Here is a 21,263-nt window from a genome sequence, read left to right as displayed (position 1 = left end):
GTTCTATTCTAAATCACGAAAAACTGTTTAAAATAAAGATCATACGGTCCTAAGAGCATCCCCAAAGGGAGCTTTATCCTTCATGAGGCTATCACATTTTCAGCCTTAGCGAGAAATTTCATCTCCAATGAGCCGGAAAATAGGGTTAGATATACCATTGGGGTTAGCAACTTCTTTTCTTATTTTTCTTACAATTTGGCTAATCAATGATTTTTTTTATATTCCATAAGAATTAAAATTTCAAATTGATTTAACGTTCATGGGCATTGATGGATGAAATTTTCAAATAATTTTTTCAAAATTGTATGCCACTAATTTACCAATTGGTACTAGGTAAATTGTTGTGTTATACGTAAAAATCAAATTATTTCAAAAGGCGAAGTGTGTGTTTGTTTCTTTCAATGGATGAGTTTGAGATAAAAGAATCTAAACCAACGAACGATTCTTAAGTGATGAAATCTAACTTTGTTACAATTTGAACTTTTTAGGTTGAAGGGTTCATAAAAAAATATAATAAGACAGCACGTCCAAAAATAAAATTAGGGGTGTGCTATCCACACATCCCATTTTACTTCTTACACACCCCTTGATAATTTTTATCTGTTGATCTTCTTCAATTCATCCGATCCGACGGCCGAAAATTAAAAAAATATGTGAGAAGTAAAATGAAGTATGTGGATATCACACCCCAAATTAAGAAAAGCTAAACACAAAAAAAAAAAAAATCATCGCTTAATCAAATTACTACATAAATAAATATATATAGCTCCATATAGAGCCTGCATCTCATTATGAGAGATTCTTTTATAAAGCACCAACAATTCTTCAGAGCACTAAAATAGACTATATCCATCACTTTTTCAGCTCTATATAAAACCCCTCACGGAAAACGCTATTATAACCAACTATCCCGCAACAAAGTGCTCATCTTTTAATTCCAAGTGAGGGAATAATTTGTTGGACAAAAAAGCCAAATAGATAAAGATGTAACATGAAATACAAATACAATGACGTGGACTTTAAGATAAGACAACCAAATGATAGATTGGAGACAATGATTTCCTGTTTTTCTTCTGTAAATTAGCACTGCCATTATTTGAACTTTGCCTCTAGAGAGAGAGAGAGAGAGAGCATGGCAATTTTCTGTAGGGTGAGATCACTGAATCATCTTTCCAAATGCATTTCCTCAATCGACCCACTTTCTCTTCTGCCATCTTCAACACGCAGATTTTATTCAGAGCAAGTCTCGTCCGGTTTTGAGGTAAAGCTCTGATTTTGATGCTAATTCTGGTTGCTCTGAGTTATTTCATGCTAATTCTCATCTGGGTATGTGGGAAAATTGATTTGCTCGTTTGGGATTGCACTTATGTTCGAAAGTGCTTTTGTTAGAAGTCTTTTGACTATGAACACGTTGAGGTTTTTATTGAAAATTCAAGTGCTTCCTGGAAAAGCACTTCTTGAAGAAACATCTGGCAGGTGCTTCTTTGGGAAGTGATTTTGACTGACAGCAGCGCTTTTACTGAAACAGACTCCAAGCATAAGATTGTTTTATGAAATATTTATATATCAGTTCTTTGAGAACAGAGTAATTATATGGAGAATGCTACTGTTTAAGTAGATTTTTTGGGTGCTGTATATTTGTAACATTATCTGAATGGATTGCAGAGTGTTGGGTTTATAGGGCTGGGAAATATGGGATCAAGGATGGCAAATAATCTAATTAGGGCTGGATACCGAGTCGCTGTTCATGACATGTAATGTATTTATATCTTTTCTACAAACTGTTTGTTTGGATCACATTCAGTCAGCTACGTTTTGTACTGATTAATCTCAAGGTTTAACTATCCCCGTCATACTTAGGATAAGGCGGGATCACCATGTGTTCTATGGCGGTTTATAATGTCTATGTGTTATTGTTTTTATTGTTCAGAAACAGCAATGCTGTGACGAAGTTCTCTGACATGGGAGCTGCAACCAAAGAAACACCTTTAAAAGTTGCTGAAGCTAGTGATGTTGTAATCACAATGCTGCCTTCCTCATCTCACGTGAGTGCCTTAACTCATTCATTCGTTAAACTCTACTTATGGGAAGTTACATTTCAAGTGTTGCTTAAAATTCATTAATTTGCAAATTTGAGGTGTTCAAGTTCCACAAGAACAGCAAAATGTGACACTGTTTTTTTATTTCAAATGCAGGTATATGATGTTTATACTGGACCTAATGGTTTACTTCGTGGAGGGGAATTACGACCATGGTTATTAATAGATTCATCCACTATTGATCCACAAACGTCGAGAAAGCTTTCTATTGCTGTATCTGACTGTACTTTAAAGGAGAAAAAAGGTACAATAGCAGACTGATTTAATTTGTTTGTGCGTCAGTGCTTGCTCAATCATCCATTATATTGATTTAAAATATCAAATGGCTGAGGTTGTGAAAAAATGCAGTTTCTTCCTTCATTTGTCTTTTTACTGACTTTATTTTGTAAGATGGCTGATGGGGGACATTTAACTTTGCCTTTTTACTGACTAATGTGTTGCATATTGTGTAGATTATCCGAAGAAGCCTGCCATGTTGGATGCCCCTGTATCTGGAGGTGTTCTTGCTGCAGAAGCGGGGACTCTTACTTTCATGGTATAGTTCTGGTTTTGGCATCCGAAGTCAGTAATTTAAGTCTGAATGCTGGAGTTATATTGAAGAGAGAAGAATATGCATTCCTAAGGGGCGGTTGTTCTTCAGTATTATTTCTCATGTACTATATACCACTTGTACTTCATTGTATGACTTTGATTTGATATATGGCCGGAAATGCGGACTGACATTTTGATCATAATATCAGTTGATGAAGAATTTCAGATTATGGAAGTAAACAAGCTGATTTTACGATCTAGATTTTCAGTTTCCATTCTCCCAGATACTCTAATTAACTGTTTAGTATATGTCCTAGGTGTTGTTCTTGTCATCCTAGTTAGTATATGCACAAGACGGGATATATGATTTTAGAGGGTGAGGATTGTACCTAGGTTGGTGATATCTAATTTCTGAGTCATGATCAAAAGATAGCATGTCTGCAGGTGGGTGGCTCTGAGGAATCTTATCTGGCAGCAAAGTCCTTATTCCTTGCGATGGGCAAGAACATGATTTATTGTGGTGGATCAGGAAATGGTTCAGTAAGTTCTTACATCTTCACGAGCCAAAAATACAACTCCTTCCGCTTTTTGAGAATTTTCATGCCACTACCTGAACTTGTTGCAGATTGTTTGACATCTAAAATGGTTTTGTATGTAGGCAGCAAAGATCTGCAATAATTTGGCAATGTCTATTAGTATGATTGGTGTCTCTGAATCCCTTGCTCTTGGCCAGGCTCTCGGACTTTCCGCCAGTATTCTGACAAGAGTACTCAACTCTTCAAGTGGTCGCTGTTGGAGTAGGTAATATAGGAATACCTTCTACATTGTAGCTTAAGGCAATTTTTGCTTCGCTGCCGATTGGATCTTGCCCCTACACTACACATACCTGCACACACTTATGGGGAATATCTTCAGGTTTGGGCTTATATTTGAGTAGATTATGTGTTTCCAAATGGTTTGTTAGTACTTAACACCTAGGACATGGAATGCATGACAGTGATAGTTATAATCCGGTTCCTGGAGTGATGGAAGGAGTGCCCTCTTCAAGGAACTATGATGGCGGGTTTGCATCCAAACTTATGGTAAGTTAGTTTAATCCTGTTCGTCTGAAATTTATTTTTGATATTGTTCAACAAATATTAGGCATAAACTGTTCAACAAATTTTGGTCATCTAGTATCTTCGGTCTCTGCGGGCCTTAACATATTGCTGATGCTTTCCTAACGGTCAATCTTGAGTCCTGTAATGTTAATATGTTGTTCGGATACTGATGATTGTATTTGGTAAATGGCAGGCTAAGGATCTAAACCTTGGTGCAACATCAGCCGAAGAGGTTGGTGTTAGATGCCCGTTGACATCCCAAGCACAAAAGATGTAAATCCCTTTGCCTTTTTTGAGCCTACGTCGGTGTCCTCGCATATTTTTCATATCTAATTATATCATAGATGAATAAGGTAGGGTAATGCTAGTCCCACTCTTCCGAAAACTACTTGCACTCCTTCTGTTAGCGATGCTAGTCCCACTCCGAAAACTACTTGCACTCCTTCTGTTAGCGGTCTAGAAGTAACAAGCATCCATCTAAACTCGATAATAGAAGTAAGGTGACATGCTGACCATAACAGAAGACAGTCGAGGAAGTACAAAACACATATGCATCGATCTCTGTGTGCATATATCGAAACTTGATTTAAGCTGTCAATGCTTAATGTTGGGTTACTTTGAAGTTTAACCGAAACTTGATTTAAGCTTTGCGTCAACATCCAATTCAAATTCTGAAATTGATAACTAGTAAAGCACAACAATCTCCGCTGCATATACTATTTTCGGTCACCTTAAGCTGATGCACTGTTTTGTTGTGCAGATACACAGAGCTCTGCGAGAATGGTCACGAAACCGAGGACTTCTCCTGTGTTTTCCAGCATTATTACTCCGGCAAGAACGAGAGTTAGTTTGACTTCATCACTGAGTAGTGATAATAGCAGGTCCAAATATTGGAAACCTGAAAAAGCATTTTGTGGCACTCAATTTCTATACAAAGTTGCAACTTCATGGCCTTAAACGAATACAATTTATCTTGTCTATATGTTGATAGCGTTTTGTTTCTTTGTAAATCTACCCCCAGCTTTTTATGGGAGGCAGATTCTCTGCCCTTCCACTTCCCGTGCTGTCCCATGCTCTTCTGTTTTGTGTGGTCTCGCTTAAGCTGTGTCAACATTATATATATATAAAATGTTGACGTGGTTTAACCGTGATCACACAAACAAGAGGGCACGAAAAGTGGGAGGGCAGAGAATCTGCCTCCCTTTTTATGATGCTTATGTGTTCCTCTTTATATTTAGGCCAGAGAGAAAGGGAGAGTATATTCCATCGATAGAAAAAGTACTATTATTTGAACCGCCTTTATTGCTGATTCTCTAATTCAAGTGAGTCTCATGTACACAAGTGTGGTCCACTTAAGTTAGAGGTGGTTAGTAAACTTTCAATTTGAAGAATTGAAAGGTGGTACGAATAGTGTTATTCAGATGAAGAAATGACGAACTGAAATATCATGTTGGAAAGCGAGACAATCTTAAGGTATCGTTTGGTATGCAGACGGGACGGAACGGAAAGGGAGCAAAGATATCTTCGGATGAAAAAAAGGAGGAAGAAGAAGGAGACGGAGATGTTATAATTTTGTGTTCTACGGATGTGGAACGAGTCGTTCCAGAGAGGTGAGGTGGAACGAAAATTCACCAAAAACTCGTCCCGTGGAACAATATGTTCCACCTGTTTTAAACGCATCAAACATGGGACGGAATGCCTCGTCCCATTCCACGTGCCAAACAGTACCCAAGAGAATGGAGAAGTGGCGTCTTTATTTGTAGGTTGAGGGAAGGGGGCCTTTTGTGTTTGGGTATCTACGTCGGCCAATCAAACTACAAACGATTTTCAGGAAGTAAAAAATCGAACGCATGACATTAAGTACAAAAATATGTGCTTTGAAGTTTTACCATTTAGACACAAGACAATTTCAAACAAAAGAAGAAGAAAAATGCAAATTTGAAAAGATTTTGAAGTCAATTCCTAAATAAAGGAAAGCAATTAAACTTGGAATGGCACAATGTTCAATGGAAATTGATTAAAATTTAAAATACAATGATAATAAATGTGAGTTGGCTACATGACCAGTTGGCATCGTGATTTCCGATCTTTACTTGGTTAAAGTAGATTTTAACTCGACTTTTATCTTTGTAATAAGTTTGATTAAGGTCATCTTCAACAGAAGGGTTCAGAGGATCAGAATGTCAAAAATAGTCAAAAAATCGTCTCCAACCGAGAGCTATCCCAGAGGACTCGTGGGCCTCACGGAATCTGAAAGGGCCAAAGGGCTAACCACAAGCAGCTAGCCAGGGCTGGCCAGAAATTCATAGCAATCATGTCGGTTATAACCGAAAAAATTATATTTAATATATTTAATATAAATATATTCCCGTCGGTTATAACCGACAAGATTGCTTAAAGAAAAAATTGAATCCAACAGCTAGCTGACGTCAACTAGCCGTTATTTCTGAATTTTTTTACAGTTTTATTTATTTATTTATTTTTTACAAATTTTTTTTTATAACTTCTATTTTTTTTTATAACTTCCTATAACTTCTATTTTACAAAATTTGTTTCATCAGAGTCCTCATATTCTCGTCTCATTTGCACCCATTTTTCTTCCAATTTGGAATTGGATGAGGACCCCTAGTTGGAATCCAAAGATGATCCAAAGTTGGAATTCATTGCAAACTTGAATTGAAAGAGATTGAATTGAAATAGATTGAATTCAAAGTTGAATTATAGCCCAAAATCCACCCTATTTATAGCAAAAAAAAAAAAAAAATCAAATTCAATGACTAGCTAACGTCAGCTACCAACGGCTAGTTGACGTCATGCTGACGTCACTTGGTCGTTAGATTTGAATTTAAGTGGTAGTTTTTAAATAATAAATTATGTTTGGCTCTTGGTTGGAGACGGATTTTTGTGACAGAGCTAAAACGAGCCCTATGACCCTTTGGCCTTCGGTTGGAGACGAAGGCAAATATAACCCTGTACTGTTGATTAAAATATTAATATCTTGGAGGATCAGAGAACTAAAACAAACCATTTGACCAGCTCTCGATTGGTGATGGCCTAACTTGTTAGCTACAAGGAATTGTTAAACATAAATTGACGCTTCACCGTAAAAATATCTTCATAGACGCTTTCATAGTTTCATTTCAATTTGTGTAAAAGAAAATTTTAATTTGGGAAAGGAAAAGGAGGGGGCTTACTCCTTAGTAAGCAAGGCAAGGACTAAAAAGAAGACCGAGTGCCGGGGTCCCCCCAACCCCAAGTACAAGTTTAACGGAAATGATTCGCTGGATTTTTTCTCGATTATCTTAAGGATTCTGTGATCGTGATCGTTCATCATACATCATACAGTTAATTTTTATTAGGTACTATTTATATTTAATTTTAAATTTTCAATAGTTAATTTTTATTAGGTACTATTTATATTTAATTTTAAATTTTCAATAGTTTCATTTCAATTTTTATTAGACGCTTTCATAGTTTCATTTCAATTTGTGTAAAAGAAAATTTTAATTTGGGAAAGGAAAAGGAGGGGGCTTACTCCTTAGCAAGCAAGGCAAGGACTAAAAAGAAGACCGAGTGCCGGGGTCCCCCCAACCCCAACCGCATGTACAAGTTTAAGGGAAAGGATTCTCGTTGGATTTTTTCTCGATGATTTTAAGGATTCTGTGATTATGATCGTTCATCATACATTATACAGTCAATTTTTATTAGGTACTATTTATGTTTAATTTTAAATTTTAAAATTTAAAATAATTTTTAACCGTACGATATACGATAAACAGTTACGATCATAGGAGATGACTATCCTTTTTCCAAGTTTAAGCATATGTACAAGTTTCATGTTGATATTCTTTGCTTTCCTTCCTCCAAAACCTCTCCCTCCTCTCTCTCTCTCTCTATATCGTTTCTGCTGCCCACTAAAACCCCACCAACGCACACGTTATTCACTCTCTCTCTCTGCTCTGTGCCTCTCTCCCTCCTCTCTCAGGCTCGGCCATTGCGGTTGTGAATGCAAAAAGGTACGGCCTTTGCTCTTTTCTTTGATCGTATACCCTCTCTTGCCTGCCATTGCTTTATATCTTCACCACCTTTTGATGCCTTTTTGCAAATATTCCGTTGATTTTTTGAACTGGGTTTGCTTTTCTATCTCCAATTTTCCAACAAATTCCAGTATTCCCCTAACTTTTCTGTGCAAATTTTCTGTTCAATTAGCTCCGTTTGTCAATTTCTAAGGAACCCAGTAATTTTCAGCCACCTTTGTTACGATTACTTAGCGCATTGCTGTGTTATTAGCTAAAAGTTTAGTTTTTTAAATTTATTTTGTATTTTTATCTTGAATTTATGATCTTTCGTTTATGATCACCCAGCGACTAAATGTTATCATAATTAAATGGACTTTTGGGGGATCAAAAGTTGGTTTATTGTCTTGTTGTTTCGAGACTTTACTGACGAAAAGAATTAGGAATTTTGGGTTCTTATTTTTATTTTCATTTGATATATGTTCTTGGGATGAAATATGTTTGCTTTCTTTACCATTTAATACAAATATTGTCTTTATATAATGCATTCTGTTTTTCATTGTCAATCTGTTGGTTTTGATATGATAGTCATTCGAAATGACGACATTATCATTTTTATGCTTACTCAAATGTATAATTTGTGTTTAATTTCTCCAGTTGTTTTTGGCTACTGGTCACTTGGGTTGAGGATATCCACAGGGTTTTTTCCTTCTCTTTTTCGGTTAATCTAAAGCATTTATTCAGGATGATTGTTTAGAAACTGTCGAACGAGAGACATTGAATCTTAAGTTGTGGTTATACGGACATTGTCTTGCGGCCTATGTTTTATTTTCGTACTGGTGTCGTGTTTTTGGGTATTATGGCCTATTGTTTACTCCAATGTATGGAATGTGCCATTGGTTTTTGTTCCTTGAGATTTGTCCGTTTAGCTATCTTGCAATGTAATCACATAAGTAGTAGTCGTTTGGTAGCTGGATAGAAAAGTTTTTTCATCTGATTTCATTATTGGATTATAACCGTAACTTTTAATTACATAAAGGACATCCTATCTAATGTATATAAAAACTTATAGTTGAAGACCTCTTGGGTACAGATGGAAACTGAAGGAGCCGCAACTGTTGCAGTGCGAAACACTACCTTTACACCTAAGGCTATTATACACAAAAAGTTCGGTAGCACAGCCTGCTATGAAGTGGAGGAAGTGCACGAGTCTCCTCAAAATGGATGTCCAGGGTTGGCCATTATGCAGAAGGGCCCTTGCCTTTATCGCTGTACCTTGCAACTTCCAGAAGTTACTGTCGTATCTGGAACCTTTAAAAAGAAGAAGGATGCAGAGCAGTCTGCTGCTGAATTGGCCTTAGAAAAGGTTGGATTGTTCTCCTTTTTGTAATCTATTATTTGTTTAACTACCCCAATAAAGTTAATGGAAATTCTTCTCAGTGTTCAACAATTATAATTAGAATTGAGATTCCCACATTGATTTGTCTGATCCTCTTATGGTTGTTGTTTGGACATCACCCATCTCAATCTGGACGTTTGATCAGTTACATATTGATGCTTTAATGAATAATGAGGAGCATGAGCAATTGTCCTGTTTTGGACAGCTAGATATGGAAGATAAATTTCTTACTTAAAAGTATTTGTGTTTTTGCTACCGTAAAACCTTTCTTCCATTGTGTGGGTGTATGAGCCAAGGGGATCTGGTGTCGGTGGAAAGAAATTTTCTCATCTAGACACCTGGACGAGGGATAGTGGACCTAAATGGTTGGAATTAGGAAGCAAATTATTTTCTTGCCCTACAGTATAAAAAATGTTGATATACGTGTTTGCTCATTTTTATAGAATTATTCTTTGTATGTATAATTTTTTATGTAGTTTTTTTTCTTCTAAGAATATTTACTTTAGTAGTTGTGTGCTGTTACACTTGCGAAGGTTATATTAGCTTACTGCCTCTTTAAAAACTTTGCAAGATTGTTTTTCTTTCTTATTTTATGATTATGGTTAGTAAATGTTGTTTCTGTTTCCTGCAGCTAGGCATTAATCCCTCAACAAAAGTCCCTACTCTGCAGGAAGCATGGGATGAGTTAGTCTCCCGTGTCAATTTTTTATTTTCAGACGAGGTTGGTAAACAGTTAATACATGTTCTAAATGTCTACATTAGTTTTTACAAAAGCATATGATGATCACCTTTCTTAATTTATGTATTGATTACCTAATTGCTTTTAATTGGACAAGAGTATTAACTTTTTCTTTGACCTAGCATCCCTGTTATGTCTTTGAATTTGAGAGCTTTGGAAGCGCTTACTGCTTATTTATATCACGGTCGTGCTCCTATTGTATGCATAAACATATATGTCTGTTGAAACTTTGTTCCTAAGTTTGTTCCAAAACCTATCCGTAATAACACATGCTTAAATCGATAAATTCTTTTGCTTATTCTGTCAAGTACTCTTTACCTCTCTATCTTTCACTTTCTTCTCAACTTGTAAATCTTTTTCAAGGACTCAGTTTGCTTTGACTATTTGGAGATGGAAGTGAATTGTCTGATATTTCTTGACCTGGATTGCTTTAGGAAATAAGTTTCTGAGATATTCTTGAAGCACTGATTTGAGTTATTATTTTGACATTTTCTCTTATGTTTCACTGTTATAGTTTCTTCCAGCTCTTCATCCTCTGAGTGGTCACTTCAGAGCAGCATTGCAAAGAGAAGGTGATCTTTCTGGTCAAATTCCTGCTGCAGTCATTGCCGTCTTTGATGCAACCCTTTTTAATATGTGTAAATCCATTGATCCCAAGGTGGAGTCAAATCCTTTCTTGGCTATATTGTATGTTATGAGGGCTGCTGGTAAATTATCTGGACTTCTTGCTACTTCTGAGGAAGAGCTCTGGATTAGGAGGAAGAATCCATACACTCCTGAATTAATAGAGTCATCATCTGTTGAGCAATCGGACTCCAAAGAAATATTTCCGATTGAAGCCATAAATGTACCATGTTCATTAGAGAAGAGTGTTGAAAGAGTAATCCTTAATCTCTCATCTTCTGAATATTTCCTGGATGTTATAGCAAAACAACTTGGGTTATTGAACGCTGCTGACATTCTGATCTCAAGGTATGTTAAAAGGATAATGTGGAAAAACTGGGAGGACAGTTTGTTGACTCTGTAACCATCTGTGCTTAACTTGCGATACAAATTCTTTGACAGGCCTATAGGTAAAGCTTCCTCTGAGACAAGACTGTACTTTGCTGCTCCTAAGAAATCTCTGTTGGATATCTCTTCAGATCTTCTAAATGCCAAAGGAGCTTGTAACTCTGAAGGATCTTTCAATGCAAGAGCAAGTTACTTGTCGGGCCAAGATATATATGGTGACGCTGTTTTGGCATCCATTGGATACACATGGAGGTCCAAAGACCTTTTCTACGAAGATGTATCCCTGCAATCATATCACAGGTTTTTTCTGACTTTGCTGTACTGTTCACCTTTTAAAAACATTTTTCTTCTTTTACCTTGCTTTTGTGCCAATGGAAAAAGTGCTTCATAACCAAACTCTTCTCCCAACCTTCATATGCATATTGTTGGACCCACTGTATGTGTGATAGTTGGAAAAATACTTTGGTTCTGTAGCATCATCCCTCTCAAATAAATGAGAAGGAATAGGACTCATAAAACTCTTAGAAATTTCTGGCTTTATTAGTTATAAAAATATAATACATTTGGTTGGAAAATGATGAAATATTAATCCCTGCTAGGAAGAAAATGCTTCCAACTCTCATACTAAAGACCCGAATACTGTTTAACCTAGACCACTAGGACATATCCTTCAAAACCGCACGGTACTTACTGTTTTCCAAAATCCAAATTTGAAAAGTATATAGAAAAGAGGAACGCTCCACCTGTTTCTTTGCTGCATCATTCAGTAATAAAAGTGTACAACATTGCATAATTCAATCATACCTAAAATCTAAGTCTACACTTTACAGGATGGTCATTGGCAAGACACCAAGTGGAATTTACAAGTTGTCCAGAGAAGCAATACTTGCAGCTGAGTTACCTTTAGCATTTACTGCCAAGGCAAAATGGAAGGGTTCGATTCCAAGGGAGATACTGTGTACATTCTGCCGCCAGCACCGGCTTGAGCCCATCTTTTCTCCTCGAAACACTCTAGAAGAATCATCCGAGTCACCAATATCACACAAGAAGTTAAAGGTGACAGACTTGGCTGGGAAAGAGACACAATATGCAAATGGCTGTGTTGTTGATGCTGGTGTAAAGGAGATAGTTGAATCCGGAGGTAGCTTTAGATGTGAAGTAAAAATAATTTCGAAGTTTCAGGATTTTATTTTAGAGTGCTCACCAAAAGAGACTTTTAAGAAGCAGAGTGATGCCATTCAGAATGTTTCTTTGAAAGTTCTGTTATGGTTGAATGCATATTTTGGGGATCCAACTATGCCTTTAGAGAGACTAAATGCTTCTGCTGATGGCCACAACATTAGATTTGATTCCCAAAACTTTATTAAAACATTTATGCTGTGCCATCATATTCATACTGTTGGGCATAAAGAGACTGAAGAAGGAAAATTATCATTTTCCAACTCTGTGAATGAACTGTTTGCTCTCCCTGGAATTGAAATTCGTTCCTTAAGTATAGAAGGACCGGATTCTGGTGTTTGTCCATCTATTGGGTCCTTAGCATGTGTAAGCTATTCTACTTCTTTGGTGACTGAAGGCAAACATACGAAAGAACTTTTGGAAAGTAGTGATGACTTTGAGTTTGAGATAGCATCTGGAGCAGTGATCCCACATCTCGAGTCAGTTATTACACAAATGACTGTTGGTCAGTCGGCTTTTTTCAGTATGGATTTGCCATCTCAAGAGTTGGTTTTAGCCGCAGCTGGCGATTCTGCTAGGATGCGTTCCTTATTGTCTTCAGAAACCTGCTATTTGGAGTACACTATAACTTTGTTGGGGGTAACCGAACCACTAGAGGATAGAATGGAGCAGGCTTTTTTCAGCCCTCCACTTTCAAAACAGCGTGTGGAATATGCAGTGCAAAGCATCAAAGAATCTTGTGCAACTACTTTGGTAAATGAGTTTTTATCATCTTTTGGCTTTACACCGTTTATCAAGCTGAAATTTTTATTACACTGTTTATATGACATTAAGTTTCATGTCCTTTGTAATTGTTGCAGGTTGACTTTGGATGTGGCTCTGGTAGTTTGTTGGATTCTTTATTAAACTATCCAACTTCTCTGGAAAAAATTGCTGGTGTTGACATTTCACAAAAGAGTCTTGCTCGTGCGGCAAAGGTCTGAATCATAATTTAACCACTGATTTTTGCATTTAGAGTATATATCTGGTTATTCTATTTTTTTCCGCTATTATCTTTTAATTTAAACATTTACGGGAATAAATAATGTGACAGATATGCTGGGTCCTACATATATAGATAGTTGCTGGTGATTTTGTCACTAGAGAGCCAAAACATTTATTAGGGAATGGGTGACATCTTGCCTTGCCGTAGACCTGTGATACACTTTGTTTAGACTTTTCTAATTTATGGTTTAGAGAATTAATACTGGTTTTACTTAATTTTAAAGGATCCCTTGTTAGGATGGACCTTATCCGTGTGTTTGCTTGGTCATGGTGGGTACAAGAAATGAAATAGAATTGTTTCCTCCATTTGTATTAGTGTGCTGATTTTAGATATTTGTTCTTTGTTTGATTTTCCATAAAGTTCATTTAGTTAAACACTTGCCTTAGCCATGAACCTTAGTTTTCTGTTAATATTGCAGATACTTCATTCCAAATTAAACTCAACTTCAGATGCCATTACGTCAGCCATGAATTCAGCAATTCTTTACGATGGTTCAATTACAAATTTTGATTCCCGGTTGAGTGGATTTGATATTGGCACTTGCTTAGAGGTAATCTCTTATTTTTCTTTTAAACACATCTTAGAAAGTTCTGCCACATAAAATCTGTAAATATTCCTGTTTTCACAGATATCAAGCGTGATGTCCCCGTTGTACTGTAATTCGTTTATAATGTTGCTTACTCTGATTGGAAATCATAGGTAATAGAGCATATGGAGGAAGATCAAGCATCCGAGTTTGGCAACGTGGTGCTAAGTTTATTTCGTCCAAGGGTTCTTATTGTCTCCACTCCAAACTACGAATACAATGTGATACTCCAGAAATCCAATTTGTCAAGCCAAGAAGATGACCCGGAGGACAAAAGTCAAGCACAATGTAAATTTCGTAACCATGACCACAAGTTCGAGTGGACGAGAGAGCAGTTCAATTGCTGGGCGACTGAATTGGCTGCAAAGCACAACTACAGTGTTGAGTTCAGTGGAGTTGGGGGTTCCGGTGATACAGAACCAGGTTTTGCTTCCCAGATTGCTGTCTTCAGACAGGAACACGTAACAAAGGAAGTTGCTTTTCCAGAGGTTTCAGATCTGGAACAACCTTTCAAAGTTATATGGGAATGGAATAGCAGCGATAGGCCAAGATCTGCTCTCTGATGAACTGAGATATTCGTGCAGGATTTTCCAAACCCATGAAACAGAGCTTTTATTTTGACTTAGAACTGGATTCGGGGTATCTAGTGACAGAAAACCAGGTTTCAGACGGTGGGGATCCCTACCTCCGGGAGATGATCTTCCTATTGCAGATTTAGAACGTCTACAAAAAGTTGTATGGGAATGGATTGGTGTCAACTAGCATTAGGAGAATAGATTACCACCATAATATGTGCCATTTGATGATTTTGATTTTTATTCTGTGGTGGTGATGCTCACCACCAGCGGTGGGCAAAATCTATTTTCCTCAATAGGTCAAAAGATATCCTCCGAAAAATTAATGATATGCAGCATCATGGCACACTGGTTTATTTTCTTCTGTCTGTGGCCTTAAAAGTTTCAGAATTGTATGAGATTCTTATATAATCATATATTATGGCTGTTCAGGTGCAGAATGCATTGCTTATTTTCATCGCAAATTGTCTTTCAAGTAATTCACTGAACAGCTCCGATCCCCCTTCCTCCGGCTATGCTTGCCGAACTCCGTGAGACAGCCCTTTCTGCATCTTTACACAATTTCCTCTTGTCCGTCGGGCCAACAGAAAAAAAAAAATTCGATAAATATAGTTTACAATCATTCTCCTCCCCCTAAGACTTGGTATTGGGAAAAAAAAAAGACCAAAATTAGTACGTCGACAAAGACATGAAGCAATATATAACTGATGCTCCGACCATATCAGCCCCAGCCGGGTGCCCAAACAAAAAACTCAAGACGTTGGCTTGATATGTTTAACGCATGCATGAAGAATTCTAAATGCACATCACACTCAGGAGGAATAGAAAATTAAGAAATGACTACAATCCTTTGAACAAATTTTGGATTCAGTGGATGCACCTGTTTACATTTGGCTTTAACTGAACGCTTTAAGACTTTTCCGGTGTCCAGAATGCAAGGCCGGCCGGTCGGCCGCGCTTTCTTCTGTGTCGTTGTTCTTCATTGAAAGCCATCACTAGTTCTACCTTCTCTATAAATATCCAAGTCCATCCAACAATTCCTTCACCCCTCTCTCTCTCTCTCAATCTTTTAAATTTCTCGTTTGCAATAGTTTCACATATAATCTTATAGAAGAAGGTGAAAAATTAAGATGGCAACCCAACTTTTGGTATTAACTACTTTCCTAGCCGTCACATGTTCTCTAGTCGTTGCTTTTGAGCCTAGTCCATTGCAAGATTTTTGTGTTGCTGACGCTACTAGCACAGGTTTGTGTCGATATAGGTTAATTAGGTTAAAATCATAAACTATAATTTGCATTTGGTACTGACTTATAACTTTTGGTTTGTGAATTGGATTTGTTCATATATCACAGTTGCAAGAGTAAATGGTCTGCCTTGCTTGGACTCGAAGCTTGCAACAGCTGACCATTTCTTCTTCAGTGGACTTCACATCCCAGGCAACACCTCAAACCCTGTTGGTGGAAAAGTCACCCCTGTCAGTGTGGCTCAACTTCCGGGACTCAACACCCTCGGCATCTCGCTAGCTCGCATCGACTACGCGCCAATGGGTGTTATCCCTCCCCACACCCATCCCCGCGCCACCGAGATTCTGACGGTCTTGAAAGGCAAGCTCAATGTTGGGTTTGTGACCTCAAACCCCGAGAACAAGCTCTTCTCGAAGGTCCTTAAGAAGGGTGATGTGTTTGTGTTCCCTGTTGGACTAGTTCACTATCAGCAAAACCTGGGTTCTGGAACTGCCATCTCTCTATCTTCTTTGAGCAGCCAAAACCCTGGAGTCAACACCATTGCTAACGTTGTGTTTGGATCCAATCCTGCTATTTCTGAGGATGTTCTAGCCAAGTCTTTTCAGGTGGACAAATCCGTAATTAGCGATCTTCAAGCCAAATTTTAGATGTTTTCCATGCATCGAATTAAATTAGTTCTTGTTATTTAATATCATCATTCATCCCCAGTTTACACATACTTTTAGGGTTTTGTATGAAATTCTTTGATATCAATCTTGATTCATATCTGAGTGCCCTTATGACAACACAAGAACATTGAAAATACATGCTTTATTTAATTTTTATCATTATTGTTAACTTTTTTTTTTTAATAAAAGATATGCTATTATTAAGAATAAGGAACCATGACAAGAGTATAGCAGAATAAAAGAGAGTGACCTCTGAAAAGGCCTTGCCGGGTCTACCAACTCGGAATCAAGGAAAGATGGGGCCCCAAATCCATCAAATACTTGAATTTATTTACACCACTTTTTATCATTATATGTTTAGTAAGAAAAGGAATGTTTTCGTATGCTAATTCTAAAAACTAAAATGTTAATTAAGCAGCACATCATAGAGTGTAAGATGGTGACACTAGCGTTATTTTGAGATGGCCAAAGAATTTGTTAGAACAAAATATTGTACAAAATTAAGCCTTTGTATGTTAATATTACCAAGAAATAAACAATACATTTTGGATAAAACTTGAAAATCTCATTTGTTTTTAGTGAAGCTTAACTAAACCAAATAATATGGTTAATTATTTTTCTAAAATATTTTAATTAGCCTGTGTCATTCTGCTTCAGAACTTATAGATTGGAAAATTGCTTCACTAAAAACAAATAGTACGGTTAATTTTTTTTCAAAACTATTTTAATTAGCCTGCATACATCTGCAAATAGGTGCTGGTTTATATGTTTGATTGTTTTAGGCCCAATTGGTGTTGTTCTTTTCCAATACCACACTTACCATCTTAACAAGAACGGAAGAAAAGTGCTGAACATGGAGAAATGAAATGAACTGATTTTTCAGTTTATACAGATGAATGACAAAATATTATTTATACCACAGCATAGGAAGTAACCTATATAGACTCTGACACTTAAACCGACTTTAGAAATAGCTGATGTGTTAGCCCTATGTGGCGGTATCGGTTAATTAGCTTCTTCAGTCTTAACTGGGATATCCAGAATAATATTGAAACAACGCCTCAAAAGTATAGACTATTGTTTTTAAGATATTGCATTTTGAGATCACGTTTTGGACTCTTTCTCATCCAAAATGAAAATCAGTATCAAAATGCTTAATTCTAAAGTGAAAGACTGGATTAAAACTGAGATAAGGAAAACTGCTTGTAACTTGCAAGTGTTTAATTTTTTGGATCAGTCTGTGATTTCTTTTAAGAATCCTAGCTACAAACTACTCTCAACTGATACGTACGAAGATATGCAAGAATGAAAAGAAAGCTGTAACTTTTGGTATTTCTCCAACCTCTCGTATGATCCAATTGTCAAAAAAGCATGCAATCCCTTGAAACATTCCCTCAGAACATACGATAATTGAAAACTTTCTTTCGGTTCCTTATATGAAATCTCTCATTCTTTACGCAGATTAGGATTGGAATAGACATTCAATCTCTTTGATCATTAACAAAATATAATATCTTTTTTTTTATCATAAAAAATATATGATGTCTCTTGACCATAAAAGTGGCATGCTATATCAATATCATGCATGCTACATCCACCATCATTATTTGCACGTCACAAGACAACCTTAAATGTAAATATATCGCTGCATTAAAAAATTGTTGATTTGTTTAGTTTTATTAACTAAATTTTTGTCCATTATAGAAAGGTTTTTTTCTTTTTATATTTTATATTTTATATTTTTTGTGGCAGTAGATTGGTGCAAAATAATCAGAAACAGGATATCAAAATCACATGAGTAGCAAAAAAAAATGCAAGGCTTTTAAGACCCGACAGGAAATTCTATTGACTGAATAGGATTTTGTTAGGAACATGGATTTACATTAGCATATATATATATATATATGTTTGTATTATGGATCACCATATTGGGTTAGTCATTAATCATTATTCGGCTTTATTTGTATGTTATAGACATCTGTTATATCCAACGAAGAGGGTCAAACTTACGGAGGAGAGTACATCTGTTCTATCAAATGAGATTTTTTTTCAAGTCTACGACACAATAATGTATGTTAATTTTCATATCCTTCTTTTTAGTGACATAGAATTCGTTTGAAAGTATTTTTAAAATGATTGAAAATAATTTTGGTCAATTTTAGAAACGCTTTTAAACGAAACCTTAGTGTTGGGGAGAATCTGGCCAGTGTCTGCAAATGGACAAAGAAAAAAGGCAATGCAATACACCTGAAAAACTGGCTTTGGGTGTGAATTTAATTACCATTTACAGACCAAATTCCATTTTTTGAATAAAATATTTGGGCAGCAAAACTGATCGCACAAAACCCTAAACATATTGCAGGTCATTCCTATGGTCGTATATCACAGATATCCTTCCTTACTATCCAATACATAGGAAAAATGAACCAAACAAACATATGTTGTACCAACTAAATTTTTGTGCCATAGAAAAGTAACCGTTTTATTTGTCTTTTATTTAGCAGCAGACAGATGTGCAAAATTATCAGAAATACAAAATCAAAATCACATGAGTAGCAAATAATGCGGGCCTTTGTGACTCGATCACAAATGTATGGAATGAAAAATGAGTTTGTTACTTGTATAGTAATTGTAATGGATTAATGGATCAGAATTTCTATATATATATTTTTTGACAAACAATAAGATAATTTACATTAAACTACAGGAGGGAGATCGAATACGGGACCTCGAGTGTAAGGACAAATACACTTAATCAATTGAAATACAAGCCACTTCCATTAGGATTTGGATATGAAATAGTTGCCTATTCTACCATCTTCCAAAATAGTAGCTATTGAAATGTGGTTTCTAGTTTCAATTTGAAGACATCGCTTAAGTGCTAGTTGGTAAAGGCAATGTGTCAGCCCCTTTGCAACCAAATTCATATCACCCTCCACATAGATTATTAGTTTAGAATATTATATTTTCAAAAGAAAAAAAAAAGAGGCTTGAATTTGCTTTCAATTCATCATATAGAAGACAAAATTTCCATTCCTTAACAGTCACCCTTCTTTCACTGACTTGGTCGTCTTGGGGAGGATCTGCCCAGAGTTTGCATTTGGACAAACATATAATGCCTATATCTGAACCTTCCTTTGTTTATTTGGATCCAATACATAAGATTGGACCCCCATAATTTAGCGTAATGCATTGGCTTGATACGTTTAAAATATGCATGATCAATATTTTACTCACATCAGAAGGTATAAAAAATTAGTAAAGGACTTGGTATTTGAACTGATTTTGGATTTAACGGGTGTGCCTATGTTAAAATTTAGCTTAAGTGAAACGTTCAAGACTTATCCAGTGTCTAAATGCAAGATGCGCCGGCCGGCGGTCGGCAGCGTTTTCTTTTCGTTTAATTGCTTGTTCTTAATTCATTCATACCCTTTTCTATAAATAACCAATTTCATACTTCAATTCCCCACCTCTCTCTCAGTTCTTTCAATCTATCAATTGCAATAACTTAAATATCTCAAAGAAGAAGGTGAAAGATTAATTGAGATGGGAAACCAAATTTTGCTATTGATTACTTTCCTTGCTATGACATGTGCATTGGTCATTGCTTTTGAGCCTAGTCCACTGCAAGATTTCTGTGTTGCTGACACAACTAGCTCAGGTTCATATCGAAGTTTTTTTCAGTTTTATTTGTGCTAGGATAAGCTTTAAGTTTGCATTTAAAAATGTGTACACTTCTTAATCCTCTTAGTCCTCCGCTGACTTTAACTTTTTCTTTGTGAATTGTATGTGTGCACATATCACAGCAACGATAGTAAATGGGTTTCCTTGCTTGGACTCCAAGCTAGCAACAGCTGAGCATTTCTTCTTCAGCGGACTTCACATCCCCGGCAACACCTCAAACCCTGTTGGTGGAAAAGTCACCCCTGTCAATGTGGGTCAAATTCCAGGTCTCAACACCCTCGGCATCTCACTCGCTCGCATCGACTACGCACCATGGGGTGTTATCCCACCCCACACTCATCCCCGTGCCACTGAGATTTTAACCGTCTTAGAAGGCAGCCTCAATGTTGGCTTTGTGACATCAAACCCCAACAACAAGCTCATTTCAAAGGTCCTTAACAAGGGTGATGTGTTTGTGTTCCCTGTTGGACTAGTTCACTATCAGCAAAATGTGGGGAATGGAATTGCCATTTCACTCTCTTCTCTGAGTAGCCAAAACCCGGGAGTCAACACCATTGCTAATGCTGTGTTTGGATCCAATCCCGCAATTTCAGAAGATGTTCTGGCTAAATCTTTCCAGGTTGACAAATCAGTAATTAGTAGCATTCAAGCTAAATTTTAGATGTTTTCCATGGAAACTAGTTTCTGAAATTTCTGTGTTATTATTACAGCTCCAGTTACACTTGTGATTTGCAATTTATGAGTTAGATTTGTTAGAAGTGTGTATTAAAATCTCCTTGGAATCGAACATGGAATTCATTGGTAGTGTCCGTTGTGGACCTCGTATATCTACATTGTTTATGCAGCACATCCCGTATTCCATAAATAATTATGTTTGTGAGGTGAAATTGAGAAGTCACCGTGCCAGTTTCCTTGAGATTTTCATGCATAAGATGTACAGCCTACAGAATTCACATAAGAGTACCAAAAATGCCTCTTTCACTTAGCAAGAATTAGAATAGATAGGTCTACTCCTCAATCCTAGTCTTTTTGTTTGTTATATATATATATAAGACAAATATATGACAGTATTCCCTTCGTAGGTTAAAAACTACGTACGTTTAACCACCACATGAATAAGGTTCGGAAATACTATATTGTATTCTAGGGCACAAAAGTTTCCATTAAAACGACTGAACTATCAAGGAAAAACAAAAACAAGAAGATGAACTTAAAAACATCCTATCAGCTGGTTTCAGGAAACCATCATCGTCATTCATCGTTAAGGGTTCTGTTGACCTTCTCGCATTCATCAATCCATTCACTGTAAATGTCGATCGGTTCAGTCAAAGCTGTGACAGTTGTGCTGAAACTCTCTAGGCAAACGCAACAGATAGCCTCACCAATC

The 21,263-nt window shown here is 36.6% G+C and overlaps 4 protein-coding genes across 9 annotated transcripts; all 4 read left to right on the top strand.

The window, feature by feature from the left end:
* The first annotated feature begins 1,031 nt into the window (after positions 1–1,031).
* LOC103435630 (probable 3-hydroxyisobutyrate dehydrogenase, mitochondrial) lies at positions 1,032–4,710 on the top strand. 2 transcript variants are annotated; one of them, XM_008374019.4, is made up of 10 exons: positions 1,032–1,261; positions 1,666–1,754; positions 1,931–2,045; positions 2,196–2,343; positions 2,552–2,634; positions 3,075–3,170; positions 3,289–3,431; positions 3,628–3,712; positions 3,924–4,003; positions 4,491–4,710. In XM_008374019.4, the coding sequence occupies exons 1-10, from the start codon at positions 1,133–1,135 to the stop codon at positions 4,576–4,578; spliced, it is 1,056 nt and encodes a 351-aa protein (XP_008372241.1). In that variant the 5' UTR covers positions 1,032–1,132; the 3' UTR covers positions 4,579–4,710. The 2 variants fall into 2 exon arrangements, with proteins under 2 accessions (XP_008372241.1, XP_028958881.1); XM_029103048.2 differs by lacking the exon at positions 1,666–1,754 and having other exon boundaries at positions 1,057–1,261.
* Positions 4,711–7,571: 2,861 nt separating this feature from the next.
* On the top strand, positions 7,572–14,720 carry LOC103435631 (small RNA 2'-O-methyltransferase-like). Of its 3 annotated transcripts, none has more exons than XM_008374020.4 (9): positions 7,572–7,746; positions 8,840–9,112; positions 9,777–9,866; positions 10,399–10,856; positions 10,950–11,195; positions 11,726–12,827; positions 12,935–13,051; positions 13,538–13,669; positions 13,819–14,720. In XM_008374020.4, the coding sequence occupies exons 2-9, from the start codon at positions 8,840–8,842 to the stop codon at positions 14,266–14,268; spliced, it is 2,868 nt and encodes a 955-aa protein (XP_008372242.2). In that variant the 5' UTR covers positions 7,572–7,746; the 3' UTR covers positions 14,269–14,720. The 3 variants fall into 3 exon arrangements, with proteins under 3 accessions (XP_008372242.2, XP_008372243.2, XP_008372245.2); XM_008374021.4 differs by having other exon boundaries at positions 7,576–7,746; positions 8,819–9,112; XM_008374023.4 differs by lacking the exon at positions 7,572–7,746 and adding an exon at positions 7,749–7,967.
* A 690-nt stretch (positions 14,721–15,410) lies between these two features.
* LOC103435632 (putative germin-like protein 2-1) lies at positions 15,411–16,171 on the top strand. Of its 2 annotated transcripts, none has more exons than XM_070821655.1 (2): positions 15,411–15,529; positions 15,640–16,171. In XM_070821655.1, the coding sequence occupies exons 1-2, from the start codon at positions 15,411–15,413 to the stop codon at positions 16,169–16,171; spliced, it is 651 nt and encodes a 216-aa protein (XP_070677756.1). The 2 variants fall into 2 exon arrangements, with proteins under 2 accessions (XP_070677756.1, XP_070677755.1); XM_070821654.1 differs by having other exon boundaries at positions 15,411–15,531; positions 15,633–16,171.
* A 3,567-nt stretch (positions 16,172–19,738) lies between these two features.
* LOC103435633 (putative germin-like protein 2-1) lies at positions 19,739–20,537 on the top strand. Of its 2 annotated transcripts, none has more exons than XM_008374027.3 (2): positions 19,739–19,853; positions 19,999–20,537. In XM_008374027.3, exons 1-2 carry the CDS (start codon positions 19,739–19,741, stop codon positions 20,535–20,537), a joined length of 654 nt encoding a protein of 217 aa, XP_008372249.1. The 2 variants fall into 2 exon arrangements, with proteins under 2 accessions (XP_008372249.1, XP_070677754.1); XM_070821653.1 differs by having other exon boundaries at positions 19,739–19,865; positions 20,008–20,537.
* The last annotated feature ends 726 nt before the right edge of the window (positions 20,538–21,263 follow it).

Source organism: Malus domestica, chromosome 05 (assembly GCF_042453785.1).
Source record: "Malus domestica chromosome 05, GDT2T_hap1".
Lineage (NCBI taxonomy): Eukaryota > Viridiplantae > Streptophyta > Magnoliopsida > Rosales > Rosaceae > Malus > Malus domestica.
The sequence above is the reverse complement of the archived record's forward strand: the minus strand, read 5'-3'. Positions and strand labels throughout refer to the sequence as shown.